Genomic DNA, 19,538 nt, shown 5'->3' with positions numbered 1-19,538 from the left:
GGTCTACTGATTCTTCGAAGTGAACTTGTGATTCTTGGCTTGATGGATATGGACATGGTGCATAAGGAAGTGGTGTTTTTTGGGAGTAATTGGATTGGCATTGGGGTGGATAAGGATCATATGGTGGCGAATGGTGAAAAGAAGCTTGTGGTGTGGTGGTTCGAAGCTATGTTGAGAGGATGGTCTCTGAGCATAGGGTGGGGCTTGTCGGTAGCTACAAGGGGGTCCACCATATCTATCGGCTTGGTATGCATTGTAGAATGGTCCTTGTCCATGATATTTAGGAGGGTGTTGTTGCCTAAAGGGTTGATCAGATCCTCTTGGCTCCATCCATCTTTGATTGCTATGACTGTGATGCAAAGTCCTATTATAGCTTCCATTCCTTTCAACAAAATTAGAACCAAACTCAAAGCGAGAGGGGTGAGAATTCATAGTAGCTATCAGAGACAAGAAAGGAAGACAAAAACAAATAAACAAGTAAAAGAAAAGTATTTATGATAACCAATAATAAGGCACACATTTGTAATTCCCCGATAACGGCACCATTTTGACGATCGGATTTCCTGTCAGTAAAGAAATTCACAAATATAATCGTGTTGTACATATAGCTTCTAAATCAACAGAAAATCCTTTCGTACAAATGTTTTTGTTGTCACAAGTAACAAACCCAATAAAATTTATAAATCGAAGTATTCAAACCTCGGGTCGTCTTCTCAAGGAATTGCAGGGAAGTATGATTTATTATTGGTTATAGAAAACAGTATTTTGGGTTTTGAAAGGGTTTTGAATAGGAGAAATAGATTGCAGGAAATTAATAAATTAACAACTAATAAAACTCTTGGTAAGGTATGAAAACTGGAAGTCCTATCCTAGTTATCCTTATCAATGGTGCTGAGAATTATATTTTTGCTCCCACTAAGTCAACCTCTAACTATGAAGGTCAGTTAAGTGGATAAATTAATTTAACACCTAAAGTCCTAATCAACTCCTTAAGGAAAGACTAGAGTTATAGGAATCTAAATTAATCAGCAAGAATAACAGTTATCAATCACGATGAGTTTGATAACTCAAGAGTTACCAATTAATCAAACAAAGCCAAGAAGGGAAAAATCTAAATTATTTATTATTTAGCAATCATGAGTCTGAAATATCTCAAATTATATTAATTAAGAAAATTACAACATGAATGGTCCATAAGCCAATTTGGAAACATATATAATTAACAAATAAGAGAAGTCAAAATAAAGGAATATTAAACCTGATACGAAGATGAGATAATCCTAAAGTTAAGAGAAACTCTAAATCCTAAATCCTAATCCTAAGAGAGAGGAGAGAACCTCTCTCTCTCTCTCTAAAAGCTACATCTAAATACTAAAACTATGTATGAATGTATGTTGTATGATCTATTCTCTCCCTCATGAATGGATGGATTCCTCCATTTATAACCCTTTAATCTGTGTTCTCTGGGCTTAGATCTGGACCAAAAGGGGTCCAGAAGTTGTTGGGGCCAACTTCTGCAAATTCTGCAGATCGCGCACATCACGCGTCCGCGTAGGTCACGCGGTCGCGTCATCTGGAGTGTTGCTCTTCCACGCGGTCGCGTTAGTCATGCGTCCGCGTCAGTTGTGTTTCGCAAGTCACGCGTTCGCATCGTTAATGCGTTCGCGTCGATGCTAATTTACCCAAAGCACGCGTTCGCGTCGTCTATGCGAACGCGTCGCTGCCAGTTTCTCCGAAAACTCCAATTTGTGCTTTTCTTCTATTTTTGTATGTTTCCTTTCCATCCTCTAAGTCATTCATGCCCTATAAAACCTGAAAGTACTCAACACACAAATCACGGCATCGAATGGTAATAAAGGATAATTAAATTTGTTTTAAAGCATAAGAAACATATTTTCTCATATGTCATATCCTAAGAAAGGAATTGTAAAATCATGCAAATTCATATGAAAAAGTAGATGAAGAGTTGATAAAATCATTCAAGTTAAGCAAAAGATTTATCATAAAATAGTGGTTTATCATAGAACCCACATTATAATCCCGAGAATAATTGGGATGTGGTTGTGGCAGTTGAACATTATTTACCCCAACTATACCTCTAAATCGAATTGGAGGAGCAAAACCACCTACTGGTGGTGTATACCTTGGAGGAAGGCTATAAAGAGGCCAACCAGTGATTACCGGGGGTTAAGTTTGTAATGTGTTACCACGTGGGTATCTATTACGCCCATTAATTCCCATTTGGGAACTAGTAACCACTACACTTTCACTCACTATATTTCCTTCCGGACGTGAAGTCACGTCCGAAGATTGTGCAACTACAGGTGCACTATCAATTGTGGATGAACCACCGTTAACATTCGAAACCTTGTCTGCCATGTGTACAATTCTTTCACTTCTCAATTGCATACACTATGGCAACATATAACCATTTGACACACCTGAATTTTCAAACTATTCTACTAGGTGTGCCAATTTATTTTGTCGATTTTTAACAAATCGAGAGTGGTTTGATATCTAGTGGCATGGGAGCAAAACCTACTCCTCTTTGTGGCACCAGTTTTCTAAAAGTGCATAAAAGGACATTTCAATTGATTAAAATAGAAAGAAAATTTGAAAGACAAACAAAGCAATTTTGAAAATAAATTGACTAAAATTGAAATAAATTGCATTGAATTTAAACGAAAGAAATAAAGTGCCTTCGATCAAATCAAACGGCTTTTGAAATTGAAATCAAAGTACTAAAATGTAAAATTGAACATGGAAATTAAATGTTGCTTTAAAAAGTAAATTTGCAAAGAAATTAAAGACAACAAAAAATGTAAATGAAAGTGTAAAAACAATGGAAGGTATCCTACAGAAAAGTAATTCGAGGCAGATTCAAAAAGTCTCTGGGATATGAGTGTGCTTGAGTGTTTTTTTCTGAAAAGATTCCAACCCTTGTTCCTTCGAGTCTTCTCATACTTATAAGAATCTTCGACCGATCAGATTGAGATGTAACTTCTACGTTCATTAGCCTTTAAACAACTGTTTCCGCTCTTTTTGCCTAACATAAATAACTGTTAGAAATAACCTTCGACACTTGAACTATTCGATTCAAACATATTAATCAATATCCTCGACTAAATTCATCGACTAACTCTTACTTCATATTCTCTGTCATAAACTTTTTCGATACAAAAATTTATTATTTTTTAGGACACAAACTTACTAAATCTCAAATTCAACATTTTTTAAAATAGAATATTTTCGGCTAACAATATCATATATGAAATGCTTCACCAAAGATGTGAAAAACTACTCTCTCCTTAAATAATTATCTCGTTTTCTTTTTAGATTTATTACATCATGTAGTTAATGCACAAACACCATAGCGCATTTTCCCCATTGAGAGATTTCCCACACCACCGGCTTTTCTTAATGCAGAATAGCAGCAAATCTTAGTGTCGGTAAGACTTTATCACTTATTTTGGATGGGGTATTTAATTTGTTCAATGATTGAATGCTTTTAGCTAAGCTTTTGTTTTGTTTTGTTTTTCAATGCATGCATGCTCTGTGGATGATGTAATAAGCATCCAAAGGCTATATTGAAAATTCATTTCAAATGTTTATGATTGAGATTACCCTCATCTTGTCTCATCATCATTTAATCAACTTGTTATGTTTGTAGGATTATCCTTTTTCCTCTTCCCTTCAATAATGTTGTCACATAATGTATATTCTTGGATAGATTATCCTTTAATTTCTTCTTATTGCTTTTTAATTTAATTTGCTTTTAACTCCCATCAGAAAAATAAAACAAAATAAAATTGCTTTTTCCATACAAGCATCTCAAATTTTCTTTGCTTGTGAGACAAGTAGATATACATAGAAATACAAGATAAAAGACGCACAAAAAAAAAGACATTTCACTTTGCATGTAACTGAAGCTTTTTATGGCCCCCTCCTTGTTTTTTTTTTCCTATGCGATGTTTGCTCAGTAAATTAAACGTATCGCTATCAACCTCTTTCAGCAAGAGAAATCATTCATACTAATTAATTTTCTTCCCTTTACGGTTACAATCAGACATAAAGTACTAACTATAGCACTATTTGGGAGTAGCGCTAATAAGTAATAACATAGTTAAGGAAGACTTACATTGATAGTCACATAAATTTTCGTCCTTAGAACTTTGAATATATCAGCGTATTTGCTTTACGGAAATGTGAAACTTAGTAAAAAAAATCATAATTTATTTTATTTAGTATTTATTAATTATTATAATAATTAATAAATATTAAATAAGACAAATTCTGATCGTGTTTTTAACGTAACAGTTAACAATAATAATATGATAATATATATATCCAGCCCTATCAATAATTTAGAGGTAATGTATAATGTAATTTCTAAAATTATAATGCTCATTAAAATGATCTTTGACTTTTAAAAATAATTAAATTATTGATTCTTAAATTTATAAATTATTAATTTTTATACTAAAATTTTAGTCATTATTTTATTGTTGAAAATATTATATCAATACTGTGACATTCTATGTCAGTACTATATTAACAGTAATTGAAGTAAAGAAAAAAGAATTTATAATTTATAAATCAGACATCAATTCAATTATTTTTAAGAAACAAGAGTTATTTTAATAAGTGCTGAGAATTTTATACCAATCTGAGCATTACCTCCAAATATATATGATTGGGGTGATGTAATGTAACAACAATATGTAATGGGAGCTAGGTCTAATAATAATCCATGATGAATGTTATTTTTCATAGACAAATTAAATCCTAACAAGTTGTGCATCAATAACATACACATCTCTGATGATATATAAAACAATCGGTTCTAAATTTCTAATTCAAGCTTCTTAGAGTCTTGTGAGTTTTTTATTTTGTCGGATAAGGGTGGCCCTACACCCAATGTGACCGACAAAATAGTGCACTTCTTTTGAAAAATAAATAATAAGCTCTATGCACTTATGCGGTGTTTGAAAACTTGAATTCAGTGTATATATATGTATTTCTCTTAGCTAGGCTTACTACCACATTAATAATTATATTATATATGTTTGCTTCATCTATCTCTGACTGCTAGCTATATGAGGCTGAATAATTCAATAATAATGGCTCTTCTTGTGTCTTGTGACTTTTTGGTATGCTTCCAGGGAGCCATGCCTTTAGTTCATGTTGTTGACAACTCTGAATTAAGAATTCCACATATATTGTTATATCATACAACATAGATGCATGGAGGCACTATATTGGTCCACAAGATCAATTTTTTTATTTTTAATCTTTTGTGTGTCTAGCTCCACAAGAAGACAAATTAAAATAAATTGGATCTCAAATTATTGATGGCTGGCCAAGCACAAATTAAAGTCCTTAGCATTGCATTTTAATTTGATTTTACTATCCAAATTTGCTCAAAATCTTTGTTAGTTGCATGTTTGGGGTTATAGTAATATATGTACTACCATTTATAGCTGAACAAAGTTTGTCTAACATGCCAAATCATGAGTATACCTGAGGAATCATTGACCTAAATATGGAAAATGAAATGTTGCATTAGAGCATGATGATATATTAAAATAATGAAGCATGCATGTTGCCTAGTGCTATTTATCATCACCAATTATTTGATTGTGTTCTTTTCCATATAGGATATTATATCTAATGTGGTTGGTTGTGATAATTTTGGACTTCTTTATTTAATTGATCAGTGTTAATAATTAAGATCACAAAATATTTGTACAATATAGATAGATTATCACTAGCTGGTAGCAAGGGACATATATTGATGATATACTATATATTATATTCTACGTGTCAATCAACCATTGTTGTGCCCCACTGATTAATGATTATATCAAATCAAAGTATTTGGGGTCCCTTATTGGATGGTTCATGACCCACTCCATTGATGAAGTTCACAGGATCAAGCACACCTTTCCTCTCTTTGATTCATGACATAATTGGTTCTATTAGCACCTGACCCACATTTTTTTTTTTTTTTTGCTATCCTCATCCTATCAATTGAAAAATCGACTTAATCATGTTAAATGTAAATTTTCACGCACTATTATATTAATTGAGTACAATATACTTGTGAAACGAATAATGCCATGTGTTATAAGTAAAGTAGAAAGTGCAGCCCTAGTTAGAAGAGAGAGAACAAACCAGTGAATCTATTTAGAATTATCAATTTACTTATGAAAGTACCTTTTGAATTTGTTAACCACACAAAAATTCTCAATATATTTTAAAATATGACAAATGTATCGAATCATTAAATATGATTAAAAAACTATTTTTTAAAGTATAAAAAATATAAAAATCAAATTTCTGTTTTTTTATGTATTTTATAAATAATTATCTAAATATTTTTACAAAATAGATCAAATGCACAGACGATTTGCATCCTAAATTTAAATTTTATTTGTCACTTATAAAAAAAAACTAATTTTTTATATTTTTCTTATATTTTTAAATACTTTTAACATATTTTTATTTCTAAGAAATTTGAAAGATACTTCTAATATACAGTGACTTCCCAATTGAGGGGGACTTATGTTGATTTACTTTATTTGAGAAATAATAAATAAAGTAGTAGGTTATAAACTTTAATTTTTTACATGTTTTATTAATCTGATTTGTATATATGTTATTTTTTAAATGTCGACTATTCATATAAAACATAATAAAGTAGAGAAATAAAATTTGTCTAGTAAATAAGGAGTGTAACATTCTTTATTTAATAAGAGCATTTAAAGTTAAAATACTTTTGTAAAATCTTATATTAATAAGGCTGATATTATTAATTAATAAAAATTCACATATGATATGGCCTAGGCTGAATGGTAACAAGGACAGCGAGAAAGGGAAATGGCAATGGTGAGTAGCACAGAGAAAAAAGATGGGGGTGGTTGAAATTCAGGGTTGAGTCACAAATTTCTGTAGCCTTGAATGAAATTGGAAAGCATAGAGGTACAAGCTATAAAACTTAATTGGTTGGAATAAAAAAAGGCCATGCAAACACAGAAGAAGATGACATAAATAAAGATCCACATTTAAGACACATTCATCTACCCTCTTCTGTATACCATCATCTTTTTCTAACCTTTCCAACCAAGCTAACAGGTTTTCTGTCATAACCAATAAAGAGAGGTGGGGATAAAAAAAGATGAAAGAAAAAAGAAGTAGCAATAACGGCAGAAAATGAAAAACAAATAAATTGAAAATATCCTAAGTTCCCTATGATGATTTACAAATCATTATTGCTATGTTTGCTTTATCCAATCTATTTGACCAGTGTCATTTTGAAATTCCACAAGCTTAATATTCTGATCTGTTGCAAATTTATGTTTGTAATAAATGTAGACTTTTATCTTAAACGTGGTTATAGAAATTATAAGAAAATAAACTGCACTTTTTCTAGCAATTATAATTTTTTTTATAATTAACTTAGATTAATATACTAATTAGTTCATTCATCTATTTAATCAAGTCTTATAAATTTGAATTCTTCTTTATATATGCAATAATTTATTGGCCAACAACAAATATTTAAATAAAACTTAAATTTTAGACAAATTAATGATTCATCTATCAGGTTAAGAAATATAGAAAAAAATAGAATAATAATATCTTTTAGATATATTATTGATCAACGTTTAATTCAGCTTAATCCATCCACAATTACAACTCACCATTAATTCTCTGAGGGACTCACTAATTTCTTGTTATTTATACCAAGCTCACTGCCATTACCATAACTCTTATTCCACATATATATATATATGCACCATAATTTGAGCAGTTTTCCCTTAACATTTGTCTTACTTAACAGTTAGGAGTTAGAACACGCACCCCTTGCATTGGTACACAACAGAATCACTCTGCTTTCTACTAGACACTTTTGCTCACTGGCCATTGCTTTCTTTCATTCATTCATGGCTCTTTTTGTATTTGCTATTTTAATGTTGATGGCCCCTTCAAGCAATGCTGAGTGGCCACCTTCACCTGGCTACTGGCCAAGTTCCAAATTCAAGACGATGAACTTTTACAAAGGTTTTAGGAACCTTTGGGGCCCCCAGCACCAAAGAATAGAACAAAATGCATTAACAATTTGGCTTGATAGAACCTCAGGTTGTAGTTTCAACACACTTCACTTTATATCATATGCTTAATTATCCAATCTAATTACTAACTTTTATTATTAGTTCAATGCTTTTCTGTTCTGCTTAAACAGGAAGTGGCTTCAAGTCTGTTGCTCCGTTTCGATCCGGATACTTTGGTGCTTCCATTAAGCTCCAACCTGGCTACACTGCTGGAGTTATAACAGCTTTCTATGTAAGTACATTAAGGAATCCCACTAATCATGTTTATCTAACTCGTTGCTAATTAACATGATTTTATTTTCTTAATCGAAGCTTTCCAACAATGAAGCTCATCCTGGATTCCATGATGAAGTAGACATTGAGTTTCTTGGGACTACGTTTGGAAAGCCTTACACTTTGCAGACCAATGTTTATATCAGAGGAAGTGGAGATGGTCAAATTATAGGCAGAGAGATGAAGTTCCATTTATGGTTTGATCCAACCAAAGATTTTCATCACTATGCTATTCTCTGGAGTCCTAAGGAAATAATGTAAGTCACTAATTGTATGTAATACATTGTTTTTCATTACTTCAATTCCTATGATCCATACATTAATATAGGTGCCATATTAAAAAGTTAATGTTTCTTCTAAATAAAGATAATTAAGAGTAGTAGATTACTCGAAAAAGAGTAAGCGTTATTTAGGATACGTTTGGTTTAGCTTTTAAGTCTAAAAATTCACATTTAATTTTTTTTTTAAAGTCTCAACTTTTTGTTTAGCTATTTTTCTTATTTTTAAACACAAATGTAATTCTATATTTAATTTCCGTTCACCTGAATTAACAAATTGTACCTTTTACTTTCAATTGTTATGGTTAAAGAAGTAATTAAAAATTATTTTTTCTTATCAATTTTATCCTTCATTCTTATACGTAAAAAGAGATACAAAGAACAATCATCAAAATTCTCATATTTAATGTTTTTATGATTATGTTTTACAAGTAAATATTTTAATTTTTTCATAATATTATTTTTAGTATTTTCTTTTAAATTTTGATTTTTTCTTATCAATTTATCGTTTATTTTTTTTGTTCATACTTCATACTATGAATGTTGTTTTTTTTAGCTTTTTTATTAAGAAGACCAAATTAATAAAAAAAATAAAATACTAAAAAATTATGGCAAAAGAATTATTAAATTTCAACACATAATTTTTTTAATTATAACAAAAAAAGTGTTAAAAAATATATAATTTTAAATAATAGAAATTCATATCTTTTTAAATAATTTTTATTTAAAAATAATTTATTAATAATATAATTCAAATAATATTTATTTTATTATATAATTTATTTTAATATAAAATTATCAAATATAAATTACGTTAATATAAAATATTTTTAATCAAAATTAATTTTATAAAATTAATTTGACACAGCGTATTTATAAACATTAATCCAAATCAGACGGTTTCGTTTTCTGCCGAAAGGATATGGAAGAAGATAAAAAGAATCCACAGTATGAACTTGGATTGGACTCTGTGTATGTGGCATCGATTTGATTGGTTCGTTCTGATCATTTTTGCTGTCCCGTTTTAGGAGCGAGCACTGTTTGATATTTTGGAAGATGAAAGAGAAAGGATTCCTCTTTCTCTGAAATTAAGATAGAAAGCTAAGCCAATAGAAATTTGACAGATTTTTAATACTTAATAATACGTTCTAGTGTCACATAAAAAGTATATATAGAATCAAGATCCCATGAATGGCACAAAAATCATCGTAATCTTGCAAGTGTGGGGTGAACAAAATCTGATATAACTTGACTAATGGAAAAAAGTTAAAAGTAACATTAACTAATTTATTGATGTAGCTATTCTTTTTGTTGACAGCTACTGAAACTATCAAATTGAGCACAACAATAAATCCGCATTATTAGAAAAAGGTGCATGCTATGTGCCTATATATTTATCTAATTTATTAACAAAAATAAAAGTTAATATTTAATGTAAAAAATATAAAAATAAATTATTTTTAAATATTTAAAATTTATCATAAAAAATACCAAATTTTTTATACACACTAAAAAATTTGCCTTGGAAAAATACAATCACCATATACTAAATGTTAAAAAGTGGCCGTTAATCGTTCCTTGCCTGCACATTCATATAAATGACTAAATGAGAAAATATTTTATGTACTCGTTATGACTCACATAATAAATTATTGTATATGCATTTAGAACAGGTAATTATTGATAGGAATAAATAGGAAAATGATAATGCAATTTTAAATTTTAAAAGTGACATTATATTTTATAAAAGTAGCATTATCATCTTTGGAATAAATATTCGTAACTTTGAAATATAATACGAAAATAAATATAAATAACTTGCATTTACTGACACTGAAATATGTGATCAGATTCTTTGTGGATGATGTGCCAATAAGGAGGTACCCGAGGAAAAGTGCAGAGACATTTCCAATGAGGCCAATGTGGCTTTATGGTTCAATATGGGATGCATCATCATGGGCAACCGAGGATGGCAAGTACAAAGCTGATTATAGGTACCAACCCTTTGTGGCAAGGTACACAAACTTCAAGGCCAGTGGTTGCACGGCGTATGCGCCGCGCTGGTGCCACGCCGTCTCAGCCTCGCCCTATAGGTCCGGCGAGTTGAGTAGGCAGCAATATAGTGCCATGAGATGGGTGCAAATGTACCACATGGTTTACAACTATTGTCAAGACTCCAAAAGGGATCATAGGCTAACACCTGAGTGTTGGAGTTAAAATAATAAAAAAAAAGGTTAGAAAAATTTAACATTCATATATGGACATTCGAAGTTGGCCAAATTGAGGTGTTGATAAATTGTTAATGGACTCTTCATTATAGGTTCCAAAGAAACACTGGTGCCTTGTGGTTTTATTTTATCTTTTTCCTATGTTTGACAAAGTTTGTTTCTTTTTTCATTTTCTTTTCTAAAAAGAAAAAAAAAATTATGAGGGGTAACTTCGATTTGAGATTGGGCCCCTCACATGACAGCAACATTGATGCAAGTGTTGTTTGAGCGTCCAAGGCTCTCAAGACAGGAGAAAATTTTGGAAGATTGTGAGGGATTTGTTCTTTTCATAATATATATATTTGGTTTCTTTTTTTCTATAACTTCTGAACAATAGAAGAAATTAAGAAGAGCGGAGGAAGAAGAAAGGGAAATAATGAAAGGGGATGCTCCCACAAAGTTAGAAAAAACGTCTTTTTATAAAGACGCCTACGTGTCGTCATATTATTGGATGTGTTTAGTGAACCGATTTTTTATAAATTTTTTAATTAATCAAAATAAAATCAATTTTAATATTTAAAAATCCGGTCAGACGACCGGTCTTACCGATTCAATCGAAAACCGACTTAAAAAATGGTCGGATTCACTTTCCAAACTCACCCCTTCTCCCCTAACACCCACCCATTTTTCCTAGTACCCACCCCACCCTCCAATACGTGAATCATATATCACTATCACCTGAAGTCTGAACCCATAGCACCTTCCTAACTCACCCTACCAAAATCCTAAGTTCACCCTGCAACGGGTCTGCCGCGGTGCCGCCGCCGTCCGTGCTGTCGGCGCCTCTGCTTCCTCTATCGTAGTTCGGCGTCCTCCTTCCCCCTGTCGCCGTCCTTTCTGGATTCTCTCGAACTTGGAGCAGCTCGCCGCTGTGTCACCACTCGCTGTCGTCTCGCCGGGCGCCGTCCATGTCACCGTCGAAGGTTAGCGGCACTGCCTTCACTTCTTCGGTTCTTCTCTTCCTTTTATGTCCTGTCGTTGATTTTTGAATGTGGCCTTGTTGATTTTTGAATGTAAAACTGTGACTGGGTTAATAGAAAATAAAATAATTGATTTTGTGCTGTTGCTCTTTTTTTAATTCCTAAAGCTTTTGTTGAAATTTTCTTGCTGCTGCTAAAAATAGAAATCAAATCATTATTGAAATTTTTGTTTAGCTTTATTGATTTAAAGTTTAGTGTGATTAGGGATTACTTGTTACTGATTTATGACGATTGTTGCTGAATGCTAAAAATGGAAATCAAATCAAGTGTTGTTTGCCTGAATCTCTTGGTCTCAGTTTGTATGTCCATGAAGGGCTTCTTCTCCATGTTTTCCTTTTCGCATTCCAACATCCTTTGCCTCCTCACCGTCGCCATCGCTGCCACCTTGTCCTTTGGTTCTTGGTGTTTCGCCTTTTCCTGCACGAAACCTCTGTATAAGTTAGGAATGTTCCGCAGCGTAGACTCCAAATTTTAACTTTGTAGAGAGTACAAGGCTGTCCAAAAGATTTTACTCAGGGACCACTTATTCAAAACGCAGTTGAAGCATAAAAAAGTAAATAACTAAACAAAGCATGAAGCAAAGATCATAATAAACCATACTCAAAAGCCTTCAAATATAGGAAAAAAACAACATAGGAAAAAGAAAATCTATGAATAAACTATAACAACCAAGTCTTGTCCAGTAGATGTCTAGATGAGTCAGTTATGGCCCGATTTGATAAAACTTTAACTTTTCAAGATTTGTATTAGCTATGTTTGGTAAATTAAAATAAAAGTAACTTTTAATATGCATAAGCTACAAAAAAATGCATTTGGTAAAATTACTTTACCATTAGTGAGTACTAATACTCGCAATGCAACAGTAATTATAATCAATATATCACAAATTTTCACCACTAGTTTCTATCAAGAAAAAAAGGGGACAAAACACTTAAAAATGGATTAATAAAAATATACATGTCTAACTCAAACCTATCGAGTTATGTTAAGACGACATAACCTTTTTAAACTCATCTTTAACTCCTTATTCATTCACTAAAGGATGGATGAAGAGTGAACTCACCATCAAAGAAAGTTCCACACTCTATCTTATGATGATGTAGTGATGAGTCAAAGTATGAGTTTTTAAAAATTGTCACCCCAACATTTATCGTAAATAAAATACTACTTAACCTTGAGGATTACGACTTCTATCTTCAATTTTTTTCAGCACAAAGATATTACCCTTGTTGTCCCTTCCAATCCTCATGGTGTCATCAACATATCTATGAGAAAATTGAAATAAGAAACAACAAGAATTTTCATCAATGATAGAATAAAAGACAGAGAAAAACAGCAAGTTTCACAGCCCTTTAGTTTGTCCATGATATGATCTTAGGATACGTGATTTCCAACCATCCCTCTGGATTGAAGATGCCCAATAGAAGATTATAGTTTTTCCGGAATACATGCATCAACTGTGAATGCAAGGAAGAAAGTAATTTGAACTTGGAAAAATCAGACAAATATTCAAATACAATTAATTAGGCTAGAGAAAAAATGCAGTATCTAATAGCATTACCTGATCAGGAGTAATGGTGGAGCTTTCAAAGTTAATGTCAACCCTCTGTGAATTTCAAGTATTATCTAATTAGGTAGTTACTCAGCAGCAATAGTTATAGATTACAGAGAGATAAATTAATATTGGTCAAACAAGAAGGTAGAGCTTTAACTGTTGCTGAAGCAATCTTGAAAGAAGCCTCAATACTAAGCTGTCCTGAAAACAAACTCAACCCCTTTGCACTGAACTCGACCACGTTAACTGCTTTGCTCTCCATTTTAGAATCAAATGACCAATGCTCAAACTCAGTAGATAAAAGTTACAAAGATGAAATACTGGAAACACAGTTTGCATCTTCTAATGTCAAAAGTTATATACAATCTCTCAACTCAAAATTTTGTAGTTTGTACCTTGGCTATGTCAATGGTTTGAAAAAACTCATCCAATGAGATAAAGTCTCTGAGACCTAACTTGGTTCTCTTTGATCTTAGAATTGTGATTGTGCTATAAACAAGCCTCTAGCACCCAGCCACCTTCCATGTAATAGAAATTATTGATAGGGATAGATCATAAATTATAATCACAATCATATATCAGATAATTTAGGCAGAGTTGAAGTTACCTTGTCTAGTTCTAGAGTTGGCTCTGGAGTTGGATTCTGAGATTCTAGCTGCTGCACCAAACTCTCAATTTCAAATTTCTTGGCAGATGGGAGTCCAAAAATTCCCCTGTTGATTCCTTGAAACATATTTTTTAGTGCAATTGATTTCAAACATATCACATACCCTTTCTTCATGGTTAGACAATGCTAAAAGCTTATAATGAAAAAGAAAATGAAAAAGTAGATTCAATATTGTTGAAATGGGATACCTTCCACTGCCTGGTAAAGCTCCCTTTTCAATACAGCAAGTGTGTCATCCTTAACCAAGCCTGAGCCAAAGTTTTGTACCCCAACTTTAACTATGGTGAAGGGTCTAAACCAGAGAGGTCTGTCACCAATTCTCATGGTGTCCATCCTTGAAAGATTTTCAGGCGCCTCTATCTTGTTTTTGTTGATAAAGACCGTGGTTCCTATTATTAGTGCCATCATTTTTGCTCTATCAAAACAGTGAACATGCATTTAGAGCAAGGTTGCGGTTTGTGGGTAGGGCTTTTGAGACATGTGGTTCAGAAATCAGAATCATTATGCAGTATTATGTGGTCCAGGAGATACCTTATGCTTTGGTCTCTCACTTGCCGAACTCATTAAACTCCTTATCCTAACAGTGACGGCATGTTGGGACACATTTCTCTCTCTTAAAATCAAAGTGCAAGTGTTGCGAAAATAACAAAACTCAAACCAGGAAAAACTTTCGAGTAAAAATGTAAAATTGTAAAATTTAACTATTTAAGTTAATAAGTTTTTATGCAGATTAAGTTCAATGGAAGAAGATTGCATCAGTATTCCTAGATTACTTTTAAGATTGTTTCCACCTTTTAACAATTTTCATCATCTAAACCAAGCATCCTCAAGTCAAAAAAGAAATTAAAAACATGAATCATTATTGAAATATTTGTTTAGCTTTATTGATTTCAGGTTTAGTATGAATAGGGGTTACTTGTAATTATAACAACGAGCATTAGTCAGTCACTTTCAAAGGTTTTAATTAATTAATACTAATAGCATTTAATCGAAAACTGTTATTCATTGAATACCTGTTATTATTTCATCTCATTAGGGTGCAATGGATGTTGACTCGGAACCACTCAGTTCACAAGACAACGTCGAAGATCCCATGATGACTAGTGTGGAAGAAAATGTTAACTGCACTTGTGATTGTGGTGGCAATAGTAGTAAGTGTATGTCTGTGACGGCCGATGATATTATAAACCAGACCTTTGAAACATCAGATGCAGCTTATAACTTGTATGTACGTTATGCGAGGTGTCTCGGGTTTGGAGTTCGCAAGGGTGATACAGCACGTGGAAAAGATGGAACACAGCGCAGAAGGAGGTTTTTTTGCAGCAAGGAAGGAAAGAGAGCCGAGAAATACATATCTAGTTTGAGTAGGAAGCGGGAGCATAGAGCGCTGACTCGCACTGGTTGTGAAGCCATGCTTGCGGTGTATCTTGACACTAAAACTTCGACTTGGAGGGTTAAAAAATTAGTCGAGAAGCACAACCACGATCTTGTCCCATAATGCTTGGTACACCTAATTCCAAGCCACCGAGGGTTGACTAAGCCACAAAAAGCTCAGGCGAATACCATGCATGATCATGGTCTTCCAACCTCTAAAATAATGGGACTAATGGTAGGCCAAGCCGGTGGTTATGCCAATGTCGAGTTCACAAAGAAGGACCTAGATAATCACTTTCAAAGAGCTCGTCGTGCAATGCTCATTGGTGGGGATTCCAATGCGACGATTAGCTATCTACTTGGGAAAGCAGATGTCGACCCGATGGCCATGACAAGGTACAGTGCTACTGATGAAGGTTGATGAGCGGATATTTTATACGCTTTTTGGGGGTAATTTCATGTAGATTTTAGCATGTTTTAATTAGTTTTTAGTTAAATATTATTAGTTTTTAAGCAAAAATTATATTTCTGGACTTTACTATGAGTTTGTGTGTTTTTCTGTGATTTCAGGTATTTTCTGGCTGAAATTGAGGGAGCTGAGCAAAAATCTGAGTTAGGCTGAAAAAGGACTGCTGATGATGTTGGATCCTGACCTCTCTGCACTCGAAATGGATTTTCTGGAGCTACAGGAGTCCAATTGGCGCGCTCTCAACGGCGTTGGAAAGTAGACATCCAGCGCTTTTCAGCAATATATAATAGTCCATACTTTGCGTGAAGATAGATGACGTAACTTGGCGCCAAGTACATGCTGCTGTCTGGAGTTAAACGCCAGAAACACGTCATGATCCGGAGTTGAACGCCCAAAACACGTCATAACTTGGAGTTCAACTCCAAGAAAAGCCTCAGCTCGTGGATAGCTTTAGTCTCAGCCCCAGCACACACCAAGTGGGCCCCAGAAGTGGATTTATGCACCAATTATCTTAGTTTACTCATTTTCTGTAAACCTAGGTTACTAGTTTCTATTTAAACAACTTTTAGAGACTTATTTTGTACCTCATGACATTTTCAGATCTGAAATACATACTTTTTGATGGCATGAGTCTCTAAACTCCATTGTTGGGGGTGAGGAGCCCTGCAACGTCTCGATGAATTAATACAATTACTTTTGTTTTCCATTCAAACACGCTTGTTCTTATCTAAGATGTTCATTCGCGCTTAATTATGAAGAAGGTAATGATCCGTGACACTTATCACCTTCCTCAATCCATGAACGTGTGCCTGACAACCACCTCCGTCCTACATCAGATTGAATGAGTATCTCTTAGATTTCTTAATCAGAATCTTCGTGGTATAAGCCGGATTGATGGCGGCATTCATGAGAATCCGGAAAGTCTAAACCTTGTCTGTGGTATTCCAAGTAGGATTCTGGGATTGAATGACTGTGACGAGCTTCAAACTTCTGAAGGCTGGGCGTTAGTGACAGACGCAAAAGAATCAATGGATTCTATTCCAACCTGATTGAGAACCGACAGATGATTAGCCGTGCTGTGACAGAGCATAGGAACGTTTTCACTGAGAGGATGGGAAGTAGCCATTGACAACGGTGACACCCTACATAGAGCTTTCCATGGAAGGGACTTTGCGTGTGGAAAAGGATTTCAAGAAAGAGTTGAAGTTCAGAGGACAAAGCATCTCCAAAACTCCAACATATTCTCCATTAATAAAGTAACAATTCCTTATTCCAAATACTTTGACTTCTTACAATTAAATCCAAATAACCTTATTGGCATCCTGACTAAGATTAATAAAATAAACATAGCTTGCTTCAATCCAACAATCTCCGTGGGATTCGACCCTTACTCACGTAAGGTATTACTTGGACGACCCAGTGCACTTGCTGGTTAGTTGTGCGGATTGCAAAAAGTGTGATTGCAATTTCGTGCACCAAGTTTTTGGCACCGTTGCCGGGGATTGTTCGAATTTGAACAACTAAAGGTTTATTTTATTTCTTAGATTAGGAAGATTTTGAAAATTGGGTCAGAGTCTTTTATTTTCTTTTCAAAAATATTATTTTTCTTTATTAAATTTTTATTTTTCTTTGAGTCTAGTGTCTTGTTATAAGTTTGGTGTCAATTGCATATTTTATATTTTTCTTTAAAATTTTCGTATTAGTGTTCTTTGTTCTTCCTTGATCTTCAAGTTGTTCTTGTTTATTTTTCTTGTTTGATCTTGAGTTTTTCTTGTTTTGTGTCTTTTCTTGTTTTTCTTGTACTTTTTCAAAACATTAACTTTCAAAAAAAAAAAATTTATACTTTTATCCATAAATGTAATACATCTTTAAAATCAGCACTGAAGTTACTGCCCAATTGGCTGGAGCTTTAGTAGTTGTTCTTGATAATTGGGTATCCTCTTTGGAATCTTTTTCAAAAATAATTTTTCTTTGATTGAATCTTGTGCCAAACTCTAAGTTTGGTGTTTTCTTGTTAATTTTTCTTTAATTTTCGAAAATTTATCTTGGTTTTCTCAAAATTTTAAGTTTGGTGTTCTTTCTTTTGTTCTTGGTGTTCTTGTGAATCCTCAAGGTGTTCTTGAGTTTTTCTTGTGTTTTGATCTTAAAATTTTTAAGTTGGTGTTCCTTGGTGTTTTCCCTCCAAAATTTTCGAAAATAAGGAGCATTGGATCTAAAAATTTTAAGTCTTGTGTCTTTTGTGTGTTTTTCTCTTTCATCATAAAATTCAAAATTCAAAAAAAATATCTTTTCTAACTAATTTTGAACTACATTTTCGAAAATTTTATATAAAAATTCAGATTTCAATTTCAAAATATTTTCAATTTCTTTTTATTTATTTCGTTTTTATTTTATTTTATAAAAATTAATTTTTATAAAATAAATAATATCAACATACATATCATCTTTTTTATTCTATCATGGAATTAAGTGGGAATGAACAGTCCAGGAGGACTCTGGGGTCATATGCTAACCCCACTACTGCTTCATATGGGAGTAGTATATGTATACCCTCCATTGGAGTTAGTAGCTTTGAGTTGAATCCTCAGCTCATTATCATGGTGCAGCAAAACTGCCAGTATTCTGGTCTTCCACATGAAGAACCTACAGAGTTTCTGGCACAATTTTTGCAAATTACTGACACAGTACATGATAAGGAAGTGGATCAGGATGTCTACAGATTATTACTGTTTCCATTTGCTGTAAGAGATCAAGCTAAGAGGTGGTTAAATAACCAGCCTAAGAACAGCATAAAAACATGGAAACAGCTGTCAGAAAAATTCCTGAATCACTATTTCCCTCCAAAACGGATGACACAGCTAAGGCTAAGTATCCAAGGCTTCAAACAAGGAGATAATGAATCCCTTTATGATGCTTGGGAGAGATACAAAGAGATGCTAAGAAAATGCCCCTCTGAAATGTTTTCAGAGTGGGTACAATTAGACATCTTCTACTATGGGCTTACAGAAAAAGCTCAGATTTCTCTAGACCACTCAGCTGGTGGATCTATACATATGAGAAAAACAATTGAAGAAGCTCAAGAGCTTATTGATACAGTTGCCAGAAATCAGCATCTGTACCTAAGTAGTGAACCTTCCATGAAAGAAGAAGCTAAAACAGGAACTGCTGAACCCAGTCCTATGGATCAGGCTAATGAATTCAATCAGCAATTAGACTTTCTAACTCAGCAGCTAGCCGAATTCAAGGAAATACTACAGGAAACAAGAATGGCTAACAGGAATATGGAAGTACAGTTAAGGCAAACAGAAAAGCAACTGTCAAAACAAATAGCAGAAGAATGCCAAGCAGTTCAGCTAAGAAGTGGGAAAACATTAAATACCTCACTTCAAAGCAGCAGGAAGCCAAGAAATGAACAAATGGCCAATCAAAATCCCTCTGAGGACAATCAGAGCCCGAAGAGGAATAATGCGGGCGCTGAACGCCCAGACCATGCTCATTCCTGGCGTTCAACGCCAGAAACAAGCATGAATCCAGCGTTGAACGCCCAAAGGGAGCATAGTT

General features: G+C 33.4%; 1 protein-coding gene and 1 pseudogene across 1 annotated transcript; one reads left to right on the top strand and one right to left on the bottom strand.

Annotated features, from left to right (window-relative positions):
• The first annotated feature begins 7,701 nt into the window (after positions 1-7,701).
• On the top strand, positions 7,702-11,045 carry LOC112696564 (probable xyloglucan endotransglucosylase/hydrolase protein 32). The gene is made up of 4 exons (XM_025749374.3): positions 7,702-8,142; positions 8,246-8,346; positions 8,427-8,644; positions 10,516-11,045. Exons 1-4 carry the CDS (start codon positions 7,947-7,949, stop codon positions 10,880-10,882), a joined length of 882 nt encoding a protein of 293 aa, XP_025605159.1. The 5' UTR covers positions 7,702-7,946; the 3' UTR covers positions 10,883-11,045.
• A 1,702-nt stretch (positions 11,046-12,747) lies between these two features.
• On the bottom strand, positions 12,748-14,552 carry LOC112805538 (fibrillin protein 5 homolog; annotated as a pseudogene).
• Positions 14,553-19,538: the final 4,986 nt, after the last annotated feature.

This window comes from Arachis hypogaea, chromosome 6, assembly GCF_003086295.3.
Source record: "Arachis hypogaea cultivar Tifrunner chromosome 6, arahy.Tifrunner.gnm2.J5K5, whole genome shotgun sequence".
Taxonomy (NCBI): Eukaryota; Viridiplantae; Streptophyta; class Magnoliopsida; order Fabales; family Fabaceae; genus Arachis; species Arachis hypogaea.
Note: the sequence above shows the minus strand (reverse complement) of the source record. Positions and strands in the feature narration are given on the sequence as shown.